The sequence below is a fragment of the Panthera onca genome, chromosome F1 (genome assembly GCF_046562875.1).
Source record: "Panthera onca isolate mPanOnc1 chromosome F1, mPanOnc1 haplotype 2, whole genome shotgun sequence".
Lineage (NCBI taxonomy): Eukaryota > Metazoa > Chordata > Mammalia > Carnivora > Felidae > Panthera > Panthera onca.
The window spans coordinates 38,345,798-38,370,795 of NC_138355.1; the positions used below are offsets into that span (position 1 = coordinate 38,345,798).

At 50.0% G+C, this 24,998-nt stretch overlaps 1 protein-coding gene across 1 annotated transcript; it reads left to right on the forward strand.

Moving 5' to 3' along the window:
- The first annotated feature begins 9,930 nt into the window (after positions 1–9,930).
- FCAMR (Fc alpha and mu receptor) lies at positions 9,931–23,463 on the forward strand. The gene is made up of 7 exons (XM_060644000.3): positions 9,931–10,352; positions 13,193–13,265; positions 14,767–14,910; positions 17,843–18,181; positions 19,306–20,062; positions 20,690–20,808; positions 21,411–23,463. The coding sequence occupies exons 1-7, from the start codon at positions 10,314–10,316 to the stop codon at positions 21,590–21,592; spliced, it is 1,653 nt and encodes a 550-aa protein (XP_060499983.2). The 5' UTR covers positions 9,931–10,313; the 3' UTR covers positions 21,593–23,463.
- The last annotated feature ends 1,535 nt before the right edge of the window (positions 23,464–24,998 follow it).

Here is a 24,998-nt window from a genome sequence, read left to right on the forward strand (position 1 = left end):
TTGCAGGCATTCCCTTCCTTTCCTTAACACCAGAGGGCACTTCATGACGGGCACCACCCCGCACTCCAGCTTGGGTTCTCACTCAGTCCAGTTGGCAGGAGCAGGGACCAGCAGGCGACTGAACTTGAACCTGAAACCTATCACTCTGAACAAGGAGATGGGCTTCTCACCCAGCAGAGCAGCCAACCAACCAGCTGGCACGCTATCCAGACCTGTCCTGGACCACTTTCACAGAGCCCTGTTCTTTTCCTTCTGAATAGTTATCAACGTTTATAATCCGAAACTTGTTTTGATGCTGATCAGGTTAATGTCCTTCTCCCCCACTGGACTGGAAGCTCCCTGAAGAGAGGCACATACCTGTTCAGTTCACTATCCATTTCAACACCTAGCATTGTGTCTGATGTATTTATTATTGATAAATACTTGGGGACTCATTAGAGTAATCTCTCTGTCTCTTTTCGTGCCTCCCTCTGCCCACCTACCCCTGTACCCCTGAACATCAGCCTGACCTGGGCTACTCATCACCGCCATCACAACCTTATCATCTTTGGTAATTGTCACAATTTCCTAAAATGCTTTCATTTTTTTTTTTTTTCTTATGAGTTCACTGCATAACAACAACTGCTTTACAAGATATTCTGACAAACCAATTCACCTAGAAGGGAGAGACTTAGGAGGGGAGGGTTTGCACTTCCTTGAGGCTCCAAGGTTCTTATTTATACAGTGGAAGTAGTAATACTGAGTTGAGGAGCCATTGTAATGCTTAAAGGCGATCATGGCAGGCAAGGGGGCCGGCAGACACAGACATTCAATAAAGGATCAGTGTTCGCATCAGTAATACACTACGATTTTGACCCAAAGGAATGGGGACTATCTAGATGAGCAAACAGAAGACTTTAGTGGGCTAATTCAAAGGCTAATGAGAAAAGGAGTTGATTGAATCCTATATTTTTCCTTCTAGAATGTACAAGCAATACCAGTAGGTAGGTGTTACAAGTAATTAGATTTTTCTCAGCTAGAATTTCCTAACAATTTGAAGTGTTTGAAAATGGAATTGGCTTTGTGTGAGCAACCTGTCACCAGAGGAAATCAAACTGAGGTGGTATCCCTCCCTTTTAAAAATGTCTGAAGATATTGTGCATCAGGTAGAGATTTGAGTTAGGTCACTTTCCCTTACACTTCATAGTTCTATGGTAATTTATGACTCTATGAGATCCTTTCCTAACTCCCCCACTTTTTTGAGAGAATTATTTTTGGAATATATGTTTGTATTGATATTTGAGCTTTCACGTTCCGTCCGTAATTAGATAGTACATTCCTTGAGGACAGTATCTTGTGTCTGTGCCTTACCACCTTCTGCCTAATGCACCCAGCATTGTGCCAGATAGTCACTGGGTGCTCAGTAAGCACTCTTTGGGTGCTCCAAAGAGGAAGGGGGGATCCAGATGGGTCTGGCTCTCAGAGAGAAAAGCTCCCATGCTGAAGTAGGTGGGCTACAGGATGCTATTTCCTTCTCTCCTTCAAGGTAAACCTCAGCTGCATAAGTTGTACAGTTAAGAAGGAGATAACCACAGGAATGTCGGGGACTCTATCGTCCCTTTTGAAATGCGAAATGAGGCTTCATCTCTTTAGGTATCTTTGTGGAGAAGTCATTTTTTAAAAAACCCCACATGAATGAAAGATTTGGGTTAGTGATCTCTGAAGATAATTTGCCTTCTCAAATTAAGTTATTTTTTTTCACTGTAGAGCTTAAAAGGTGATAGTGTGAACAAACAGGTTTTATTCAGAATTTAAACAGGAATGAGATCCCTCATCATTATGGAGCTTACCCCACTGTAATAAGCCTGGAGGCTAAATACATCTGCTTGTTTCAGCAAAGTCGCCCTTGAGAGCCCCTTTGTGATCAGGTCCTTAGGATTTCAGGCAGGTTGGGCAGGTCCCATAACAATCTCTCTGTAAAGGAAAGCTAAACTTGACCTTTCTATTTCATACACATTAAAGAGGCTTAAATCCAAGGAGAATGGAGACATTTTTGGAGGAGATGGGGCTCCCGGAACTTGGGATGGGACATCTGGGTGGATGATTCCCCCAAATGTTTAGTTCCCAGATTCTTCTAAACCCCCAGAGTCTGAAGAGTTAGCCCTTCCCCCCACCTCCTTATTAAGAGCCAGCACTCTTGTCTCTACTCCCACTCCATCTTGGTTGAAGACATTTCAAAGACTCTCTCCACCATCCCCTCTCCCAGTCACTAGCCTTATGGCTAGGGTTAAGTCACAACATAACCCAGCCGGGATGTTCTGGACCTGGTAATGGAAGAAGGGCATTGAAAAACAAAATGCAACTGAGTAAATTGAAAGATCTAATTGGCTTTTTTGAATGATCCATGAACCAGGCAGCATACTGTCCTAGCAGAGAGACAGGCGCTCTGAGGAGCTATGCAAAATGGAAGACTTTACAAGCAAGAGGCAGGGCAGTGAAGTTATTCTAGCAAAGAGTGCACTGTGTCAGGCAAGGCCACCTTTCCTTGGGGGAAGGCAGGGGTCTATCAGGCAGGTTACCTCATGAGTGCCGACCGGGTAATTCTGATTAAAGGCTGAATTCCCGGGAGAACCTGAAACTATGATCGTTAGGTATTAAGTGTTGGATTGTTGGAGTGGGGCTGAGCACACTTCAACAGCGACTCCATGTCAGACCTTTAGAAAGGGAATAGACCGCAAAGGAGCCGCAAGTCCTGGTCAGCAGGTACGAGCAAAAGTCAGAGGAGTTCATATGGTAGCGGATTTTGAAAATGCTGTATCGCAAGGGCTGAAACACAAGATAGGATAGGGAAGATTATATTGATTTGGGAGCAAATCCAGAGATACAAGGTTTAACGCCTGGCAGGGCCTCCGGGAGGTATACGACTATGCTGTTCAAATGGCTGCTAGCAGTATGGAAAAAGTGATGCCCCAAGCTAGATAAAGCTGCAATGCCAGAACTGCCCTAGCAGGCGGTGGAAGAAGAAATGAAGAGGCTCAGGAAAGCCAGTATGCTAGAGTGGATGTACTGTAAGGCTGATTCTGTAGGCTGTCTACCGTGACAGATGATTCTGTTCCTTGGGAAGCCCTGGGCAATACATCATTCACAAATCTAAAAGCAATGAGCTAGTGAGAAGAACACCAGCATCACCAAAAAGCCCAATCAAGAGCTTTCTAGAAGCCAGGGATGAAGACAGGAGAAGTAGGCAGAAAATTCGGCTTGGTGATACCAACGGTGATGATGGGTCCAGAACCAAAAAGGCCGGATGGATGCAGTTATTATGATGAACAACAGGGTTGGAATGGCAGCCACAGGGGCCTGACCCACAGAGAGTGATGGGGATGATTAAAAAAACACAGTATTCTTTGAGGCAAAATAGATAGCCAACAAAGCTGTTTCTCAGCTTGTACGATTAGAAGAAGTGAAGGATGGGTGACAAGGAGACTAAAGGCGGTGGCCCAAAGAGCATGTCATGATCTCTCGCCCATTTTCTGGACCTGAGTCAGTTTTCAGACCCAGACTCAGCCAGATTCCCCGGAGACAAAACCCTGCAACATCATAGCAATCATGGTCAGTAATGATTCCATCAGTCCTTTCCAAAGAAACCCGCAGTCATTTATTTGGGGAATGTATACCAGGGAAAAGGGACTCTCAAAGGTGTGGAGGACTACATAGGTAATAAAGTAAGTAAGTAAGTTAGGTCCTGGCCAAGTGGTAATTTCTCCAGCCCCTGAATGGATAATTGGGGTTGGCATGCTTGTTACTTGGATCCCTGTGATGACGTTTTGGGGTGGTGGTGGGGTTCGGAACTGACGACCAAGAGAAAATTCTTGAAGATGGGGTTGGGGGAGGTAAAGTCAAGAGGAAGTTGCTTAAAGGGATTTTCAAATGCTAAAGGGGACTCACAGATTCCTGGAGGCCTAGCTATTGCCAAGCTAAGGTTGTTTTTCCCTTTAGCAAAGCATGAACATTAAGACAGTAGGGAGTTCCTAGAGATTAGGCTATTGATAAGATTACTTTTTTCTTGTAATTTACTAAGATATTTCTATACTGATGGAGACTTACTTCCTGCAGGACTGTGACCTCCAATAGTTGACTGTTTTCCATCCTTTCCTTTGTTCTTGGGCAGGCAATATCCCACCTGGAGGTGGGGGGGGGGGGCGGTTGTTGTTAGCTTCGTCTTATGTTCCCTCATCAGCTGGATCTTCAGCTTAGGCAGAAAGAACTGTCATTATGGGGAAGGTCAAGCAGAAGGCTCTGAAATCGTCCCACTCCCTGCCAAGATGATAAATACAAGACAATAGCACATGGGGGCAGGTGTTGATAATACCACACTTAAAGATTTAAAGCTTCCGTGGGGTGCCTGGGTGGCTCAGTCGGTTAAGCGGCTGACTTCGGCTCAGGTCATGATCTCGCGGTCCGTGAGCTCGAGCCCCGCGTCGAGCTCTGTGCTGACCGCTCAGAGCCTGGAGCCTGTTTCAGATTCTGTGTCTCCCTCTCTCTGCCCCTCCCCCGTTCATGCTCTGTCTCTCTCTGTCTCAAAAATAAATACACGTTAAAAAAAAAAAAAAAAGAAAGAAAGATTTAAAGCTTCCCATGGTGTCTTACTCAGTTCAATAGCTGGCCTCTGCAGAAACCTAGTGGACCCTGAAGGGTGACTATAATCTACTGCACACCCAATCAAATTTTGGCCCCAATTCCAGCCTCGGTGTCTATTTATCTCTCACAACAGAATTGACATGGCCTCAGGCCCATAGTATGGAGCCTTGATGTGTTGAATACGTCCTTTGCTGCTCCCTTTGCAGAGCAAGAGAGACCATCTGCATTTACATGGGTAAATAGCATGCAAATTTACAATTTTGTCCCCAGGCTGTGTTAACTCCCCTGTCCTCTGTCATAACATAGTCCACAGGGATCTGGACCATCTGGGCATCCTGAAGCATGTCACATCGATCCATTATTTATTGATGATGTTGTGCTAATCAGGCCATGTGAGCAGGAAGTGGCTAGCATGTTGGAGGCGTTGGTAAGACACAGATGCCTCAGAGAATGGGACATAAGCTTATGAAGATTTGGGGACTGTCACAGCAATAATATTGTGCAACGATCAGGGTCCTGCCAGAAAATCTCATCCCAAGTAAAAGACAAGATATTACAGCTTTCACTTCCCGCCACAATGAAGGAAGCACATACCTGATGGGCATCTTTGGTTCTGGAGACGGCACATAGCACACAAGGAAATACCGCTCTAGCCCACGCACTAAGTGGCATAAAATGTTTTGTCAACCTTAAAAACAAAATGGCAGGTTATTTTACCAGCCCAATGAGTTTATTTAGGAATAGGAGAGAAATTGCAATTCAGGACAAGCAAACTATGGTGAACCACAGGCAAGTTGAAAGAGACAAAGGGAAGGTCAGCTTTTATTAGGTTTCAGGAGGAAACTGGGGAGGGTTATTCTAAACAAAAGTTCATTGGAGAAGAGCCAGTGTTGGAGGTTTTGGCGGGTTCTCATTGCTATACGGGGTGGTCAGCACATTGTTGCTGGGGGCAGGGAGGGATCATCCTTCTTTTTCTTCAAAATAGGAGATAAATTCCTATGAGAAAAAATGCCCTCCCTTGTCCAAGTAATTTTCCCTTTCTTCTCTCTACTGGTGAAGCAGGCTGCAATATGGTACATGCGTGAAAGTGCCCCCTTCAAGAATTCCTGGCTCCATTTTACATGAGGATTTCACAGCTTCTCCCTTTGAGTGGGGCCCGGAGCAGAGAAGGGCTCCATAGCACGTCCAGGCTGATGTGGAAGCAACCCTCCTTTTTAATATCAGAGGTACAGGTGTTGGGGAAAGATGCTGTGTGGGGCTTATGGCCAGTCCCAGTGGAGGGATCCCAACTTGGTCACATAGTCCCCTGGGGTTCTTTGGCAAAGCCGTGCCGTCTGCAAGGGAGATCAACGTGTCTTTGGAAAAACAACTCTTGGCATGATACCGGGCCCTGGTAAAGATGTAGTACGTGAACCCAGGACCCAGCATCTGGAGCTGTCCATCATGAGCTGAGAGCTATAACATCCATGAAGTCATGAGGTCAGTAGGCCAGCAGCAATTCATCGTAACTGGGAGCGGTGACTCACTAAGGGCTTGAGGACACCAGCCAGCTGCATAAGTGGGCAGCCCGGCCTCACTTCAGCTGCCACTGTTGCACCAGTGTCCCCCACACCCCCGCCCCCGCCCAATGCATGAAGGGCCATGTAGGAGCAGACCTGATGAACCGCATGGCAGAGGAAGGCAAAAACCCAACCTTCATTTATGGATGAGCTGGTTCAATACGTGGGTTCAAGGGGAAAGTGAACAGTATGTATGTTACAAGGAGTGGCTTTGAAAACCACTTGGCAAGAAAAAGTCCTTCCGATAGGCAGAACTTTGGGCAGTGTACCTGATGTTTTACTTTGTATGGAAGGAAAAACGGCCTGATGTTAGGCCATAGACAGAGGCCCGGCTAGACAAAGATTGAAAGATTGGTTGGAGGCACGTGGATGGATATGGGAGCGGCACGAAGTGCAAAGCTCTTTGCATCATATGCTAATGCCCACCAGAGAGTGCCCACCATGGAAGAGACCCTGAATTACCAAGCAGACAGAATGACTTGGCCATCTGATGTCAGCCAACTCCAGGCACTGGCCACCATGGTGCTGGTACCAGGGACACAGGAGGGACGTAGCCACAGTTAGAGGGATGGGGCTATGCCCTGGCTCCCACAAACTGCAGAGGCTCCTATGAACCGAGGCTGAGTTTAGCCCTGTTGCCAATGACCATCCAACCCACCAGCAATAGAGCAACACCCTCCCACCCCCCATATAACACCATTCCTCAAGGAGACCAACTGCCTCCTTGGTGGCAAGGTAATTATTTGAAGCCCCTTCCATCTTGCAAGGGCTCATGACTCATTATCACAGGACAATGCCTATTCCAAGTAGCATCGTAATGAAATAATCCCAATCAGTAAGAAACATATTTGTTTCGATCCCCAGACGCATCACTCCAGAAAGATTGTGCTAAAAGCTGTTGTTCATGATTTCTTGCAGCGATCTATGCCAACAGCCTGATGTGAGCTCCTGTTAAGGTCTTCGGCTATACTCCTGTGAACTGTGAAATGATCTCCTGGGATTCTTTCCTCTGTGCTTTTACTAGTGGTCTGTCCATGAACTTAGAGCATCTCAGCACCCCCCAGACTGCCTTTGGGATGTCTTCCGTATTCGGAGGGCTGTGAATGTGGCTGGATTGCTATCTTTGCTAGCTGCCAAATGATGGTGGAGGTCGTAAAAGCCTCCTAAATGCCGTTATAAAATGATTGCTGGTGTTACACAAATACTTTCTTCTCTTATCCTTTGGAGGAGTGGCGAGTCTCATAGTTCACCTTCCTCTACGAATTTCTAAGTAAGTAAGTGATCAAGGACTTCTGGTTGTGCTAATAATCCAAGTGTTTTTAACAACATTTTCTTCAACATCCAGTATTGTGACCGGAGCTTGAGTCGGGGAGGGGGAGAAGGGCTGTGTCTATTTCGCAAACAACTAGGACAGAAAGAGCTTGCATACGTAGGTAGAGCAAGCAGAAAGCTTTGCAGTCATGTATAAGGGGGAATAAGCTTTGTCTACCGGCTGTGTGGACGCCTACAGCGTCTCTATATATCGTTCTTACTTTACTCATTAGACAACATGTTTTGGAGAGGGAAGAGAATACAGATTGTGGTACAGCCCAACTGGCTTTCCTTGCATTGGTTAGCTTTCTGTTTTCTGATTTTTAGTCCGGTGTGTCTGTTTAGCAAATAAAATCCTTTACGAAAACTGGGATTGGGGAATGGGAGGGCAGGCAATGGGTAAAACTCTTCCCAGATCTGACGTTGGGTCTTAGTTTTTTTTTTTTTTTCTGGAGTCTGGGACTGGGAATCAGAAGGTCACAGTGTCAGAAACCTATGTAAAGAGACTTCCTGTGGCTTTCTGTCAGACAAAAGAATTCATTTACATTCTTAAGAGTAGCCGGTGCAGAGTTTTCTCTTTCATACTCCTTCAGACAGGAGGCCATCTTGGCTTTCGTTCAGTGCTCTGGAAAGTGGCCTAGTGCTTTACAACCAATTGAACTTGATTATGGCTTATGTCTTCAGTAATCAAAAAGTCTCCAAAGTGTTCAAAAGGAGACAAACTAGAAAAAGGTATCCTTAAGGATGTAAAATGACTGCATTGTTTATAAAACAATACGATTTGACTAACATTTATTGATTTTTTAAATAATTTTTTAAAGTTTATTTATTTATTATTGAGAGAGAGAGAGACAGAGAGAGAGAGAGCACAAGCTGGGGAGAGGCAAAGAGGGAGGGAGACACAGAATCCGAAGCAGGCTCCAGGCCCTGAGCTGTCAGCACAGAGCCCAAGGCAGAGCTCAAACCCACAGGCCTCGAAATCATGACCTGAGCTGAAGTCAGACACTCAACTGACTGAGCCACCCAGGTGCCCCGACATTTATTTAAAAATACAAAATCGATCCAAACATGTCCTGAGAAAAATGGACTTATTTTTAATCTTTCAGATGCCAAAATGATCAAATGGCCAAAAAGAGAAAAGAAAAAAAGAAAGAATAAAGAAAGAAAGTGGTAGGCCTCTGAATAGATGAAAACCTCCAAAAAGGACTTTTTTTGAGGGTTTGATCATCCAAAGACACCTGCTCTCTGTCGCTGTAAGCTAAGCTATTAATGTTATCAGCTAACATTTACCGATATTTTACTACATGCCAGGAACGTTAAATTACATGGATTGTCACACTTAATCCACCAAATAATTTATGAGGTAGGTGCTATTAGCTCCTGTTCTCAGATTAGGAAAACAGGGGGTAAAACGGATAAGTAATCTTACCCATATCGCTTTCCTAGTAAAAAGTAGGGCTGGTATATTAACTTGGAAGGAGTCTGACTCCAAAGTCTATGTGATCAACCACGATGCTCCGGAAGGAGCTGGGAATGGAAAATCTGGCCAAGCATTAACCCTCTCTTTCCACCATTCAGTTCCGGGGATAAGCAGGGCCGCCATGCACAGTGTTTCGGGTTGTGCGCTACTTAAGCATGCCACGGCTAAGGGGATGCCGTTTCCCCTGTAGATGTATTCTAACTTATATGAGAGGCGATAGGTGTTGGTGAAGATGTGAAGCTTCTAACCAAGTCCCGCCGTAGCAGCACACATCTCCGTGCACACAGAATCTGGCACACACACGTGCATGAGACCACCTTGTCCCAGCCACACCCCAGACATCCCACGGTATTATTTTCTGTCCTCTCCTATTGCTCTCGGGGACACAGCTCTTACCCCCAAACTGTCTTCCAACGTGGAAGGGTGAATGCATGAGCCAAACAAGCTGCCACCTCTAATTATTGTGCAACAAGATGTCAACCGCCTTGATTTTTCTAAAGGAGACGTGTCCTTTCTACCTGGCACAAGGGTGCTCTCCGGGGGCCCTGGTGAGGACCTTCTTTTAGAACCAACAGAGGTAGGCATTACATCCCTTACGAGGAAAAGAGCCCACCCATGACATATTTCCCAAAGCAAAACGTTGGGGTTATGTTTAAGCCTGTCGGCTGTCCTTCCTCCTTCGGGATGAGCCCCGTGTGTCAGTGCTCTCTTTCCGTGGAGGTCATCTCATTTCCTGGACGGTGCTTTGGCTGGAGCATGAATTAGCGACTGCCAGGCATGCAGTTGAGCAGGGAGTCCATGACCCGAACTGGCTCTCCCTGGGAGCCTAAGGGGTCAGGCCAGCAGAAGGCACCAGCTGCCCAGCCAGACCATAGGGGAATTCCTCTCCTGAATTTTCTCCCCTCCCCAGATTGTCTCATCATCACCCTACAGGGGTCAGCTAAACTGGGGCATCCTGAAGAATCTGGGGCTCTGGACTGGAGGGGAAATGAGAAGTGGAAGATCGGAGATCCGTGTGTTTTCTTTGATGCCACCACCCCTGGAAGAGTTCTTCAAGAGTAAGTGACAGGAAGGACCACAAGGAGCCAGGGCTGGCTCCCCCCTAGAAGAACTAGAAGCCGAGGCCCAATGTGCCCTGACTCGCTGCAGGTGTGGAGGGGCGAGGGGCACAACTACGTCTCGCACTTGTGTCTTCCGGGGCTATAGCCCCAGCTGCTTTCCAGCGCTCCGGTGCTGCCTTCTCAGTCTCAAGGTTAGAGGGAAGACGCTAGAAGGTGTCCAAACACCAGCATCTCAAAGAGAGAGAGAAAAAGAAAAGTCCGGGTGAATTTTACTTCTGGGCTGAGATGGATAGAGAAGCCTCAGCTAAGCCCGGAGAAGGACAGGTGAGATGCGGCTTCCCCCCTCCGCCTACCCCCCCACCCCAGGCTGGGGTCCTGTCTCCCAGTGGGGGGTGGTGAATTTCTGCAGCAGTTCTCAAGCATGCATTCAGGGGCCCTCCCCACAGCAGGCCAGGCTCACTCCCAGGGGGCCAGGAAAGGTCTGTGGGGTCCAGGCTGCAGCATTGCCCTCCCACCTCCCGGCTCTCCTGGTCCCCTCGACTCTCCCTCCCACCAGAGTGAAAGATTCCTTTGAGGCCCTAAGTAAGGTAGAACCAACAAATGTCAGAAAGAGAAGGAAACATGGAGATCCACAAAGTTCTTCTGCTATAGTGGAGACAAGGATGCATTGTTCTAGGTCATTCCATCAGCCACAGGCAAAGCAAAAGCTCCTGAGTCCTGGTTCTGTGCACTTCTCTCTGTACCACAGGGGCTCATTTCTTTCTTGTCAGCTGCCCCAGGGGTAGGGAATAGGAGAGGAGTGGGCCTGGTGGGGGGTGGGGGGTGGGGGGGTGGGGGGCTGGGTAGGGGGTGGCCAGTAGGGATCCGGGGAGTTGTAGAGCAACCTGTGTTGAAGATAAGATAGATGTCCTTCCTGGCAGGACCAGGGGATGAGAGTGCCCCCCCCACCATGTGGCCCTCACCCCCTAAGATGTTGTGCATTATAACAAAGGCCTGTAGCCCCAGGCTGCAGAGTTAGGGCCCTCTGTATCCTGGAGAAAGGCTTTCTGAAGGTCATTGGCAGGGTGGGGGACTTGGAGACATTTCCTCCAATATAGTCTTTTCAGCCTCGGATCAAGGCTAATAGCACCCTGGAGGCCTTTTATCTCACACTCTGTGCTTCCTCATTGCCCCTCGGAGGCCAGGCGGCTTTTGCTCCTGCCTAGAGATTGCTGCCCCAGGGGACTCCAGAGGAAGCGGGTGGTGTGGTCTACAGACTTTGACCTCAACCTGTGCTGTGTCAGCACCTAGTGCGTTGGGAAAACCAGCCCTAGGAACCTGGGCTTGGTGGACATTAATCAAACAAACAGATTAGGCGCAGGCACACCTGGAGAGCCTCTGGGGGGAGGGCAGGCAGCCAGAAAGCTCTGGACGGCACAGAGGGCCTATGGCTGCCATGGCATTGCCCAAGATGGGGCCATCGTGGAGGAGGCATGAGAAGCCCGAGGGCTTTTCCAACCCCAGCCAGTCTCGGGGCTCTGCCTGGATAGAGAAGCCAAGGCTTTGGCGGGGGGCTGGTTGGGCAGAGCCGAGCTGGGGTGGACAGTTTGCAGCTCCAGGGCCAACCCATGGAGCCTACGATGCTCGTGTCCTTTACTCTCCCTTCCCTTCCCTTCTTTTCTTCTCTGCCTCCTACTTCTTGCCTCCCCCATTCCTTTTTCTCCTCTTTCAGTCTATGCCCCAGCCTGGCCAGCGGCCTTGCATGGCTTTGTCTAGTTGGGCCAGAGGGGGTGGGTGAGCGTCTCCTGCCCATGGCCCAGACCGCTGACTGCTCCAATCCTCAACATTAGTGACACAGGGATTAGAGGAGGAAGGAGACAGTGATGGCTAACTTTAGTTTGCTTTTTTTTTTTTTTTTTTTTTTTTACAGGTCCCAAGAACTGTAGGCAGTAGACAGATTCAAAGCACAGATTTTTGATTAATCAAAAAGCATCCTTGAAAACCCTAGGAGGAATACAAATGAAGTATAATGTACAATCTCTGTCTTTATAATCAGCAGACAAGGGAAGACTGTTGAGTAGGGATCAGTATGGTGTCTGTTACGGGAGTGGTCAGTTCACAATAGCTGTGTGCTGTGCTCCTACACCGTCCTGCATCCTCTTCCAGAGCCTGGGGGCAGAGATGACACGCAGTGTCCCACCCCAGGCCGGCAGGAGAGAGACCAGAGCAGAGGGAGATCAGTGTGGACGGGAGGACAGGGAGGGCTTTCTAGACGTTGTGGAGAAGAGACAGACGAGGACAGTCACGCAGACAATTGCTTTTTCCGACAGCTCATTTTTAATTTTTTTTTTTAAGGTTTATTTATCTTTGAGACAGAGAGAGACAGAGCATGAACGGGGGAGGGTCAGAGAGAGAGGGAGACACGGAATCCGAAGCAGGTTCCAGGCTCTGAGCTGTCAGCACAGAGCCCTATGTGGGGCTCGAACCCACAGACCTTAAGATCATGACCTGAGCCCAAGTCGGAGGCTCAACCGACTGAGCCACCCAGGCGCCCCCCCCCTCCACCCCCGATAGCTCATTTTTAACTCCTTGTTACTGACCGGAGGTACACGCCCAGTGAAACAGAAGGCTTCCCTTGAAGGAATCAATTCTCCTTCTGCAAAATAGAAGGGGGGAAGGGGGAAGGGGGGAGGTTGCTGCTCTGCATGGAGCACACTGCCAGCGCTTCCGACACAATTGAGTTTCACTTGTGCAACAACCCCCTTACGCATTTACTCATTTCCTTGGAGAGGAGACTGACACCCCCCCCCCCCCCCAATTCCGGGCTAGGTGTAAGCTTCAAGTGTGTGGTCTTTCCACTCTCTGTGGCTCCCCCAAATTCGGAGCTCCACGCTGGCAGGCGGGCGCGGGGGCTGGGATCCTACAGGGGGAGTCCACCTCTTCTGAACCCAGAAACCCCGAGGGTAGGGACGTTGTAGCCTTGGTGGTGGTGACCCAGGCCAAACGCGCGTGCTTAGGAGTGAGAGATGGAGTCATGCTGGTCTCAGAGGGGGCAGTTCCCACCCCGCTCTTGGTTGGATGTAGCCCATCCAGCTGCAGTGCTGAGCAAACTGAGGTCCTGGAGAGAGAAGGGGCTCGGCCCAGGTCTCTCTGCTCCGCACCCTCTCAGGCTTTGTCCACTGCAGTGTTTTTTGCAGGTCACCAAGCAGAGGGCAGGATGGAAATTGCCCATCTTCCTCACGCTGTGCCTGTTGCAAGGTGAGTCCCAAACCCAGCCCAGACTCAGAGCTTGCGGGATGAGCCCCGTGCCTTCCAGGCTGCAGAGATTTTTGGCGGGCCCTCGGTGGCGTTCAGGGCTCCCACGGAAGTCTTGGGCATACCCCGGCTTTCTCTCCGGGGATCCAAGGCCCTGCAGTGGATCCAGGGAGTGGTCAGATCTAGGCCCAGGGGGAATGGGAGAGGCAAGAGAGAGGGCGTATGCCTGTTTTGATCTTTTCTAGAAGATTCACTGTCTTGCTATGCCCAATATCTCTGCTCTCTTCCATTCAAGTTGATGGCTGAAAGTCGGCTGCATTTGCAAGATAAGGGTTCCAGGGCTTGTGTATAAAAGACGGCAGGCAGAGGGCTCATTCCCACTCATTCAAAAAACACTCAGTGCCAGGCCCAGTACTAAGGACTTAAAGGTGCAGATCTGTCCTACATGAAACAGTTTGGAGTTGACAAAGAAACGAGATGGGTCAATAAAATTTACATCTATGCATTTACTGATTTAGTCAACATACATTTATGGAGGGCTGACCGTATGCTCTGTGCTAAGGGCGGGTGGATGAAAGACAGAATCTTGCCAATAGGTGCTGGCAGGCTGGTGTGGTGAGCCTGGCCAGGTATAGATCCGGCTCAGATGACAAATGGCCCTATGTGCTCTGGTCGGCATTTTATTTTACTTTATTTTATTTTATTTTATTTTATTTTATTTTAACGTTTATTTTTGAGAGAGAGAGAGAGAGAGATCACAAGCGGGGAAGGGGCAGAGAGAGAGGAAGACACAGAATCCGAAGCAGGCTCCAGGCTCTGAGCTGTCAGCACAGCCTTACGAAGGGCTCAAACTCACAAACCGCGAGATCGTGACCTGAGCCGAAGTCAGATGCTTAACGGACTGAGCCACCCAGGCGCCCCAAACAAATCAGAATTTTAATGAATCAAGGGTAGCTAATACAGGAGCAAGAACTCTGTACTATAATCAGACCATCTCTTTATTTTAATCTCCCCCCCAGCCCCTTTAAAATTTTTCCGTAGAAACAGAAGCCCCCAGATGAAAACTCAGGCAGGCCCATGATTTTTATGTTAACATATTAGTGTAGGTGAGAGTTCTGACTGAATTTCTTTCACTCTCGAATGCTAAATTTGAAGTTCTAAGTGTGCAGTTAAATATTTTGGTTGGTCCTTTAATCTTCCTTCAACGATATGCCCCATCATCTACCCAAGGCCTACAGTCAGGAAGACGCCGCAGGGGGGACGCGGTGGCCGTCTTCTCTGTTCCTCTCTTCTGCCTCCTCCCCATGTTGGCAGTTGGGGCTCGGGACCCCAGCAGGGTCCCAGGAGCAAAAGGGAGGAGAGGCAATAGACAGGGAGCTCTTGCTTGCTGGGGTGGCCTGGAGCTCTCTGGCCTGGCAGGAGTTTAGAGCTGGCTCTTTCTTTGGTGGGTGCATTTGTGAACTTAGATGGTCCCCTGATGGCCCATCTCCTCCCTTCGCCCCAGGTTCTGCTTTGACCCCTCCACAGAGAAGACCCCATCTCAGATGCCTGCGGACCGTCTCTCTGCCCTCTGCACCCCGCCTCTGGGCCAAGGAAACACTCACTCCTTTCTCACCCCTCTGCAGGAGAGGGAAGACATCCATCGCAGGTGCAATGACTCTCCCTCTGTCCTGCCTCAAACCTCTTGTGCTCTCTCAGACAGAGTCGGTCTCCGGTCCATGGTTGCCCCACATCTGCAGCCCCCCCCCCCCCCACTTGCTCCTCTCTGAGAGAAGCCATAGCCACAGACGACTGCCGGGAAATGATGGGTGAATGAGTTCAGGGCATCTGTCTCCACTGAAGGGCAGAGAATCTGCATCAGGGGCCCCAGATGGGCACCACGTTGATCTAAAGTGCTAGCTCTTTCTTTAATTTCCATAAGTGACTAATAAAAATTCCAAATGACATGGGGGCATCTGGATGGCTCAGTCCATTAAGCATCCTACTTCGGCTCAGGTCACGATTTCACGGTTCATGGGTTTGAGTCCCGCATCAGGCTCTGTGCTGACAGCTGACAGGCCTGGAGCCTGCTTCGGATTCTCTCTCCCCCTCTCTCTGCCCCTCTCTCTGCTTGCGTTCTCTCTCGTTATCTCTCTCTCTCCCTCAAAAATAAAGAATAAAACATTAAAAAATAAAAAAAATCCAAATGACATATAATACATACCAAATACATTCCAAGTTATACATAATATAACATATATACCTTAATTATGTATAACTAGGAGCTACTGATCAGTAATCTACTGAGTTCTTAAGGGCAAGTTAAATTTGGTATTAATAAAAGAAAAAAAATGTTCATTGCAAGAGCTGATTACAGACTCTTTTTTTTAAAGTTTATTTTTGAGAGAGAGAGAGAGAGAGAGAGAGAGAGAATCCAAAGCAGGCTCTGTGCTGACAGCAGCGAGCCCAATGTGGGGCTTGAACTCACAAACCATGAGATCATGACCTGAGCTGAGCCACCCAGGAGGCCCTGGTTAAGGATTCTCAATCAGCTTTCTACAGCGAGGTCGGACTGCCCCGTCCTGCCGATTCGTGGAAGAGACATACAAAAGATTATCTCGTGTGTGCCACAAGTAGATCACAAGAATTCCTGAAAGCTAGGGCACGAACACTTTATCAGGGCACTACCAATGTTGTCCTGAGATGGTCCTTGTTTGTAACTGAATATTCTTGACTCTTAATGATAAATTGCCACTTATCCTGATTAAGAGCGGCACAGTTGGTGATGCGTCATGTAATTAAACCTACTGTGAATATTGATATAGTCGTGGCTTTTATGGCCCTGGGTCTTCTAGAATTAGCCCTCCGGACATACGCAACAGGCAGGGCCAGCTCGACAAGCTAAGAGGGCTGGGTTTAATGCTCTGCTATTACCCTGGTGAACAAGGGGTTAATAATTTTGCAACACGGGGCTCTGCATTTTCGTTTAGCGCTGGGCTTTGCAATTATGTGGCCACTACGGGCAACAGGATATTAAACTTGGGTATTAAACTGAACCTACTTGTCTTCAGAGGCTCTAGAGACACCGACCGAGTTGATACCCGCCAGGTACCCACAGCCTAAAGCAAGATATTCTGCTGCCTGGGCAGGAACGCGCAGAGCGGTTATAAAGCCGGTTGTCCCTGCAATAGCCCGCCTCGTAGCCATCTGAAGAATCGTGAGCCCGCAGCAGAGCTCACCGGGAGAGCCGCTTTGGAGAGAGATGTCCATGTGTTGTGCCCTCCTCCACTTGCCTGGGGAGACAGGAGGGATCGCTGCCCCCTCCCGTTCAGCCAAGTTCAGAGAAGGAATCTGTAGGAAGACACTCAGCGAGTTTTTCCTATGTCCCAGCCTCTCCTGACAGCAGAACAAAGGCGTTTCCTGGAACCTGCCGAAAGGAGCTGGCCTGGGGACTCCACCATGAAGGCCACCCAGAAAGGACTGTGACCCCAAAAGGAAGGGCAGGTGGCCAGCCGTCATAGGTTTAGTGGTGGTGGGGGGGGGGGGCACAAAAGGCCAGTCGGAGAGACAGTTCTTGCCAGGAGGGAACTGCAGCCAGAGGCCATGGAAGGGTCTGGGAGGCAAAAGTCCCAGGAAGAGCTCTGGCCGCCCGTGTGCCCAGAGAGCATGGCGAACAGAGCACAGCTCTGCGCCTCACCTTCCCCTCTGTTCCTCTGTACCCAGTCCCCGATGGGCCTAAACACCAGTTTTGAGTAGAAGGAGTAGAGCAAAGAGACTGGAACGGCAGCCAGTCATGGGACTGGACTGACCTTACCGCCCTGGGCCAGGCCGGACTTTTTCCCCATCCGAGGGAGACCGTGAGAGTTACCATGAGTGAGGTTATGCCTGCGATTCATCAAGCAGCAGAGGCCGTGTGAAGAGACAGTGAGAGACACGACAAGCCTTGTTTCTGCTCGCCCCAGAGCAAGTTAATGTCATTCAGTAAACAGGCCGTGGGCCGGTTCAACCACGATTTCCACCTGTTACCAAAGCGGGTGTGTTCGCAGGCCCGTTCAGCTGTGCGTTGATGGGGGCATGTGGTTGTTTACCCTCTGCCGGAAAATATGGGGGGCGAACACATCCCCAGTCACCGGTCTGGGGATGTACCCACCAAGTGGACCGGGATACCGGTGTTTCAGGCACCCTCTCCGCTCGGGGGAAAGCACGCTAACCTGTTCTTACCATCGAACTATCTCTTGTGTATTCACTCCACCAACCAGACTGCAGCCCTCTTGTCAGATGTTGACCCAGGCCCCGGACGGACTCGTAGGAGAAAGTCTGCACATGATAGGAGCCAGCTAACAGTTGGAAAGAGTATTCCTGCAGTCCTGTCTCTCACATGGGGCCCTGGATACAGCTGCATTCCGTATCTTGGGGTACTCCCGATCCAGGGGCTAAGCTCTGACATTTCTATGTTGATTCTTCCTGGCCTCACTTTCACGAAGGTGTTTTTCTGGCCTATTCCCTAATTCCGACAGAGTCTGGAGCTCGTACCTCCCCACGGTGACCTTTCGCGAATCTCCCTTCCCTTTGACCATTTTTTTCCCTCTCTCTGCCCGCAGACGCAAACGCACTGAAGGGCCCGAGGCTGGTGTCTGGGGAGCCGGGGGGAACTGTCACCATCCAGTGCCATTATGCCCCCTTGGCCATCAACGTATACGAGCGGAAGTACTGGTGCCGTCTCAGCCCCCTGACGTCGTTCTGCCACACCATTGTGTCCACCACCGGCTATGCTCATCTTGGCTACCGTGGCCGCGTGACATTCGCAGACTTCCCGCAGAGAGGCTTGTTTGTGGTGAGGCTGTCCCAGCTGTCCCCGGATGATGTGGGCCGCTACCGCTGTGGCATTGGGAAGAGAAACGACATGTTCTTCTTCAGCATGAATCTGACCGTCTCTGCAGGTACAGGCTGATGGCGGGTGGGTCAAGTCTGGTGAGGGGAATGCTGGGAAGGAGAAGGTGTGGGAGAAGACTGTCCGGTCCAAGAGGCCCTTAAACCTGAGGGGAGCGATGAGGAAAAGCTGGGGGTGGGGCAAGGACTTTAAGAAGTAGGCTTTCAGGGGCACCTGGGTGGATCAGTCGGTTGAGCATACAACTCTTGGTTTCGGCCCAGGTCATGATCTCACAGTTGCGTGAGTTGAAGCCCCATGTCTGGCTCTGCACTGGCAGTGAAGAGCCTACTTGGGACTCTCTCTCTTTCTCTCTCTCTCTCCTCCTCTGCCCCTCCCCTGCTTGCTCTGTCTCTGTCTCTCTCAAAATAAATAAATAAACTAAAAAAAAAAAAGTAGGCTTTCATTTCAGAAAGAAATTACCTTCGGGAAGGTAGATGTTAGGAAACACTTCCAAAATGAATGCATGCAGACTGCCTCACCCAAGTCCCCCCACATTTTGTGGCATGTGTTTTTGGAGAGGACTCCAAGAGGTTGAATTGAATAATATGGCTTCTTAGGCGCATGATGTCTCTTTGTTCAGACAAGCAGAGCAGGTAAGAGATGCGGGACAAAAGAGGCTCTTCCTGAGACCGAGCCCCTTAGCAGACATCTGACAGCTTCGAGGTCCATGCTCTGTGTGGCAGGTTCCAGAGAAGGGACCCAGAATCGGGCACCCAGAGCCTGGGGAAGGGCGCCCAGGCAGTGGAAGACCAGGAGAGAGGCAGTGCCTGGGATTGCATTTGTCTTGTTCAATGTCACTCTAACCGTCTGCTGAGATTGGCTGCTCTATTTGAGGACCAGTATGTGGTGGGCTGTGGGAAAGAGGCCAGTATGGGCATGCAGGACAGCTCAATAGAGACTGTGGGCATAAAAAAGAGAGAGAGAAAGGACCATAAAATGTCAATATTTGCAAAAAGATTAGAGATTCCACCTGGTTTTCCCCTATTTTTATTTTATCCAACATATTGACCCAAGACTGTGTTGTTTAATGAGGATGCATTCCTTGGGGCAAACACTTTAAGCCTGGGATCTTTTGCTAAATCCTGTAGGCAGCTGGGATAGCCTTCCTATGCGGTCTCCTTCCGCCATTGACAGGTCTTTCCAGCGCCGTCCCCCCACCCACTCTGGCTGCTGGTGAGCTCCTCGTGGCATCCCTTGGAACAGCAACACCGGCGGCCAACAGATGGACCCCAGCAACCTCCCGGATGACAGAAAGACAAGGGACAGGATTCCACAGAGTTGCTCTGACTCCAGGAACCAGGAAAACAACAGCTTCCGCTGAGGGCAGGCAGACCCCAGGAACAACTGGGGCAGCAGCTCTAGGGACAGGTAGTCGGGTAGAGAGTTCTGTCCGGACAACAGTCCCCATTCCAGAGAGTTCGGCTTCAACCATCGGAGATATGTCCAATACGACAGAAGGTGTTTGGGTGTGGGACACCAACGGCTCGGTAGGGGATTCGGGCAGGCCCAGCGAGGAAGGGAGGGAGATAACAACTACTGAGGCCGATAGGCCACAAGAAGAAGCAGAGAGGGTCAGAACAGCTCTGGATGTAGTTGGGAAGGTCATAGGGATCAGGCCAACAACTCTGGTCTCAGAAAAACGGGTGCAGGAAATCTTGCAAGAAGCAACAGCCATTGCTAAGCCCCAAGCCCTGGGCTCCATTGAAAGAACTACCCCAGCTGCAGGCGTGTGGACCCTGGGGCCCTCCAGCATACAGGTGGCGTCTGAGGAGGGAGCTACCGAAGGGGACCTAGGCATGCCTGCTGGACACAGCGATCCCCAAGCAACGCCGAGCCAGGCCCCGGCAGCTGGGCCCAGGAGGCCCCTGGGCAAGGGGTATTCCATGAAGAGGTAAACTCCCAGCCCCTCCTCTCTGCCCTACTCCAGGCATGCCCCTCCCTGGGCCGACCTCTGCGCCCCCCTCCGCCTGCTCACTTCTCTCCCTTTGTCACCTCAGGACAGCAAAGGGCAAGGCCCATAAACATCACAGACCCTCCCTTGTTCAAGGCTCCTTGCTAAGAAACCCTGAGTATTTTCATGTGGTTTTCAAGCAAAGATCAAAACAAAAGAGTAACAGAATATTTAGGTGGAAACTTTGGGACTTTTTTTGTAAAAGGTGAGGAACAAAAGCTCCAGACAGGGGAGGTACTTGCTGAAGCCACAGGGGAAGACCTTGAAACCATGGGGCAGAGCCCCATGCCCAGGGTGGATTCCCTGCCTCTCACTCAGTCCTCTTTCCCACAGTGACACAGAGTGGCCCCCACCTGCCTCACACTCGGTGCAGTAGGGACAAGACGGGGGCTCCCGTCCCAGCTCTGCTACGAACCTGCCGTGGGAATAAGGGGAGCCGACTTCCCTCACCTCAGCTTCTCACCTGTAAAGTGAGGGGCGAGGGCCGAATGGCCTTCGGTCTCCTGTCCAGCTCCCGCCCGCCCTCCCCTGCACTCTTCTCATCCCCACCTGTTACTTCCACTCCAGGGCTTCTCCAGGAGAGAGAAACATCTCTCGGATCCTGACTCCTGTCTCTACGGTGCTCTTCCCCCTCACGCTTGTGGCTCTCGTCCTGTTGCAAAGGAGGCTCCGGATAAACAGGACCTGTGAGTTGAGCCGAGGAGGGAGTGCTCGTTCCCACCGGACACCCTCCGGACTGGGTGGGGTCCGGACTGGTAAAAGTGCTAAATTCTAGACAGAGCCATTTAACCGGTCCTGGCCTTGGTTTCTCAATGAAATGGGAAAATCAGTTATGCCTCAAAGGCACCCCCGGGCAGAAGGAGAAGCTCTTTCAGAGGATGGCAAGCCATAAGCCAACGGTGGGCGTGGGAACTGCATGAGCCATGCCGGCAGCAGGCAACAGGAGCACAGGGACCAGGTGCGGGGAGCAGACCACATTTGCACCCTCTGCCTCATGGCCCAGCCAAAAGCCTCTTCCGGCTAGGTTTCAGTACTCCTCAAGGGAGTGTTCCGTGGTGTTTAGCTCTGATGAAGAGAGGGCGAGATGTTCCGGGACCAAGTGGAAGAGGCTGAGGTGCTCACACCCAGGACCTCGAAGGCCTGGCCCAATCCTTTTCAATCCAAGGGCTCAGTTGCAATTCATCTGTGTCAGGAAGTTCCCAGGAGGTTGTAGGGGTTGGGGGGTGGGGTACTCAGGGAACCGCATTCAGTTCTCAGTACCCTCACGGCATGCTCTGTGTCTGTGCAGCTCAGGAGACAGAAAGGACAGCGGGGGTCACCTTGATTCAGATGACGCATTTCCTGGAACTGAGCCTCCAGCCAGACCAGCTGCCCCACGTAGAGAGGAAGATATTCCGGGACGAGTCTCCTCCTCAGGCCCGTCTGACTGTCCCCGAGAGGCACCCTGGCCCCCAAGGAATGGAACAATAAGCTATTCAGTCCCCATGGAAAGAGAGCCAGGACCAAACGCCATGACTTCAGCCTTTTTTCATCCTTCCTCCACCTATACAGAGGGAAGCAAATGGACTGGGGAAACAGAGGCTGGCCGTCCTTGGGCCTAGGAAAGTCAAGCATTTCCCACAGCCAAAGGTGGTATATGACTCAAAGGAGGCTGCAAGAAAGGATTTATTAAACATTGGCAGAGGTCACCTAGGAGAGCGTGGAACTTCCATTTCCGGGAGTTTGAAAATAGAGGAGGCTTCCAAGTGCTACGAATTCTTAGCCATCATTCCTACTCCTTGCTAGGCATCCCCTTTTCTCAGGTCTGTTAGCATTCAGCCTGCTGCACACATTTATTTAATCATATTCACGTACACGAGGCTTGCCTTCTCAAGAAGATTCTAAGCTCCTTTAGGGCAGTAATTGTGTTTGATCCACATCACTATGTCCCCAGAGAACTTCCAATTCAGTAGGGTGCCCAGTAAGTATTTGTGCTGAACGGCTGGCTGACCAGAGGGCATGGGCTCAGTGGCCTCCGAGGTATTCTGAGTCCCCCTTCACTCCCCTCCAGTCCCCCGGAGGACTCCATAGGCAGGTGTTTTCTCCATAGAAACGAAAAGGCACAACCCCCATTCTTCAAATCATCCCCCCACATTTGGGCCCATTGTCGTCATGCCACAGACCTTTTGACCTAGGCAAAATTTTCTGGGATTTTCCTAAATTCATGGGCGAGGAGGGTATTTTTCAGTAGATTCTCACCTTTTTCATAAAGCTCCTCTTGTTCAACTGCTTCTGAATCCTTGAGATCAAGGACTGTTGTTGAAGTTGGGAAATGACCATTGGGGGGAAGGAGGGGGGTGGAAGACAGAGAAGGTGGCCAGAAGGAATTTTATGTGGATTCTGCTTTTATAACCTTTTCATCCCATGCCTATTGGGGAACTTTCACTCCATCCTTGGTCCCACTGTCTTTCAGGCATTATATCAGCTCTTTTGTTTTGCCGAATCTGTTAACCGACTGTCTGAACTTCACGTTTGGGCAAAGCAGCCTTTGAGCAATGGAAGAGAAAGAAAAGGAAGGCTCCAATGTCAAGTTGAGAATTGTCAAGTGGACATTTCCAGAAGGATCAGTCCTGCCTCCTAGGCTGTCAGCAACACCAGAGACACTTTGTTAACACATCCTCACAGCTGGTGCTGAACCCGGACACTCTCCCCAGAAAACCATGGAGATTTAGTCTTCAAGTTTGGTGAGAGAGACCCCAATGTTTTGGTTATGTAGGGAAGTTGAAAACATCTGACCAAACAGAATCACAGAATTTCAGAGCTAAAAGGTCCTTAGAAGTTAACCACTCTAGGGTGAGGTAACTGAAGCCTTGCAGGGGAGAAGGAAGTTGTTTAAACCCAGTTAGAAATAGACGAAGGCTCAGAAAAGAGAGCTCATAACCTTGATTTAGTGCTTTCTCCACTTCCTCACTGCTAAACAATGTATCAAAGCAAAACTCGTTAAAAATAAATCAATGACACCACCAGGGCTCGCTCCACACCATTTTCATGAATGCTGAAAAACCTGTAAGAGATAGAGAGATAAGGCAGCCACATTAACCCATTCAACCAATAAGGAAGCGGGCCCTGGGGGGGTATGTAATACAGCTAAGGTCGTTTGGCTTATTAGAGGTGGGGACAGACTGAGACCCTCCCGCCCCCTGCCCCGGATCACTCAGTGCAGGATCACCCCACCTAACTGGTGTTTACCAGGGGCGTCCACAGAATGCTAGCTTCTCAAGATTGTTAAGAGGTATTCTGAGGGGGGAAAAAAAAGCTTCGGTAGATCAAACAAGTTTGGGAAATGCTGGTTAAAGAATAAACAAGTTCAGGGGCGCCTGGGTGGCGCAGTCGGTTAAGCGTCCGACTTCAGCCAGGTCACGATCTCGCGGTCCGTGAGTTCGAGCCCCGCGTCAGGCTCTGTGCTGACAGCTCGGAGCCTGGAGCCTGTTTCCGATTCTGTGTCTCCCTCTCTCTCTGCCCCTCCCCCGTTCATGCTCTGTCTCTCTCTGTCCCAAAAATAAAAAAAAAAAAAAAAAAAAAAAAAAAAAAAAAAAAAAAGTTGAAAAAAAGAATAAACAAGTTCTTTTGCGTAGGACTTTTTGGAGCCTCTAATCCACTAAGATGCATGGCAAATAGCCGTGGGGTGTGGGGACATGATGAGTGTTTTGCCAGTGTTTTGGACTATTGTGTCTTGGTGAAGCAATCTCACTGGACCGGGATCCTCAGATCACTTACTGCTTGGGGAAGTTGGATGTACTAAGGCAGGGGTCAGCACCCCTTTTCTGTAAAGGGCACGATAGGAAACTCTTTAGACTCTGTAGGACACACAGCGTCTGTTGCAACACCACAGTTCTGCTGTTGTAGCACTGAAACAATGACTCCGACAGTGTGCCAACAACATTTTATTTACAGAGATAGGTGGCAAGCTGCATCTGACTCCGGAGCCACGATTTGCCAAGCCCTGAACTAGCACGCAAGACTCCGATGTGAGGGATCAGACCCTCATCCTTCCTCAAAAGCTGCCCTTGCCACGCTGCTCAGGAACCTCTCCTTTCTCCGAATCCCTGTAACACTTTCTGCTTGGGGTTCAGCAGTCGGGGCACCCGGCCTGACTGCCCCATCTTGGGGAAAGAGGGGACCGGCTCGGCAAGGGTGTTGGCCGAGTGGCTGGAGTCGGGAGCGGCTTCTAGAAGTAGGACCAGGTGCATCAGGGAAAGCTGAGGTCCACCGGCAGGGGACGAGCTAGTGCAAGTTCAAAGGGTCAGAGCAGAGCCAAGATTAGAGTCTCAGGGCCTACTGTTCGGAGCCGGGCAGAGATAAGATCTGAGGGAAATTCTCACCTGGAAGGAAATGGGGGAGCCCCATGTCTTTATAGCTCTTCTTTATCTGCTACCTGATAACCTGGTGTGACGCGGGAGTAAGACAGACAGAGCAGGCGGGCTCTACCACTCGGTATTGTCCGTGATTTGTTTTTCCTCTTCCATCCCCCGTTAGCACGATACATCACTGGGATGCGAGGCAGGGAAACATCCATCACTAGGCTGGAATCAAGGAAGTCTCTCTCTTTTTTTTTTTTGTTTCTTCTTCATGGAAATTTCTAATCCAAGATACAGGTGATGAGGGAGCCTAAGGCAAGCTGACAGGCCGCAAACACTGCCCCCCCCCACCCCCGCCCCCCACCCAGGTGGGATATGTGTGATATTTCCCAGGCACTCCTGACTGCCTAAAAACAAAGGAAAGGGAAAAAACAAATGGTTAACTGATAGAGATCATAGTCCTGCTGGACCTAAGTCTCCATCACCCCTCCATAGTGATGTGGGAAACAAAGGCAGGAGGAGACCGGGATAGAACTTAA

Excerpts from the sequence above, each read along its gene's own strand:
- FCAMR (XM_060644000.3), top strand. The coding sequence starts at position 10,314 with ATGGATAGAGAAGCCTCAGCTAAGCCCGGAGAAGGACAG. Across the intron at positions 14,911-17,842 it reads AGGGAAGACATCCATCGCAG|ACGCAAACGCACTGAAGGGC; the intron begins GTGCAATGACTC and ends CTCTGCCCGCAG. Across the intron at positions 20,809-21,410 it reads GCTCCGGATAAACAGGACCT|CTCAGGAGACAGAAAGGACA; the intron begins GTGAGTTGAGCC and ends GTGTCTGTGCAG.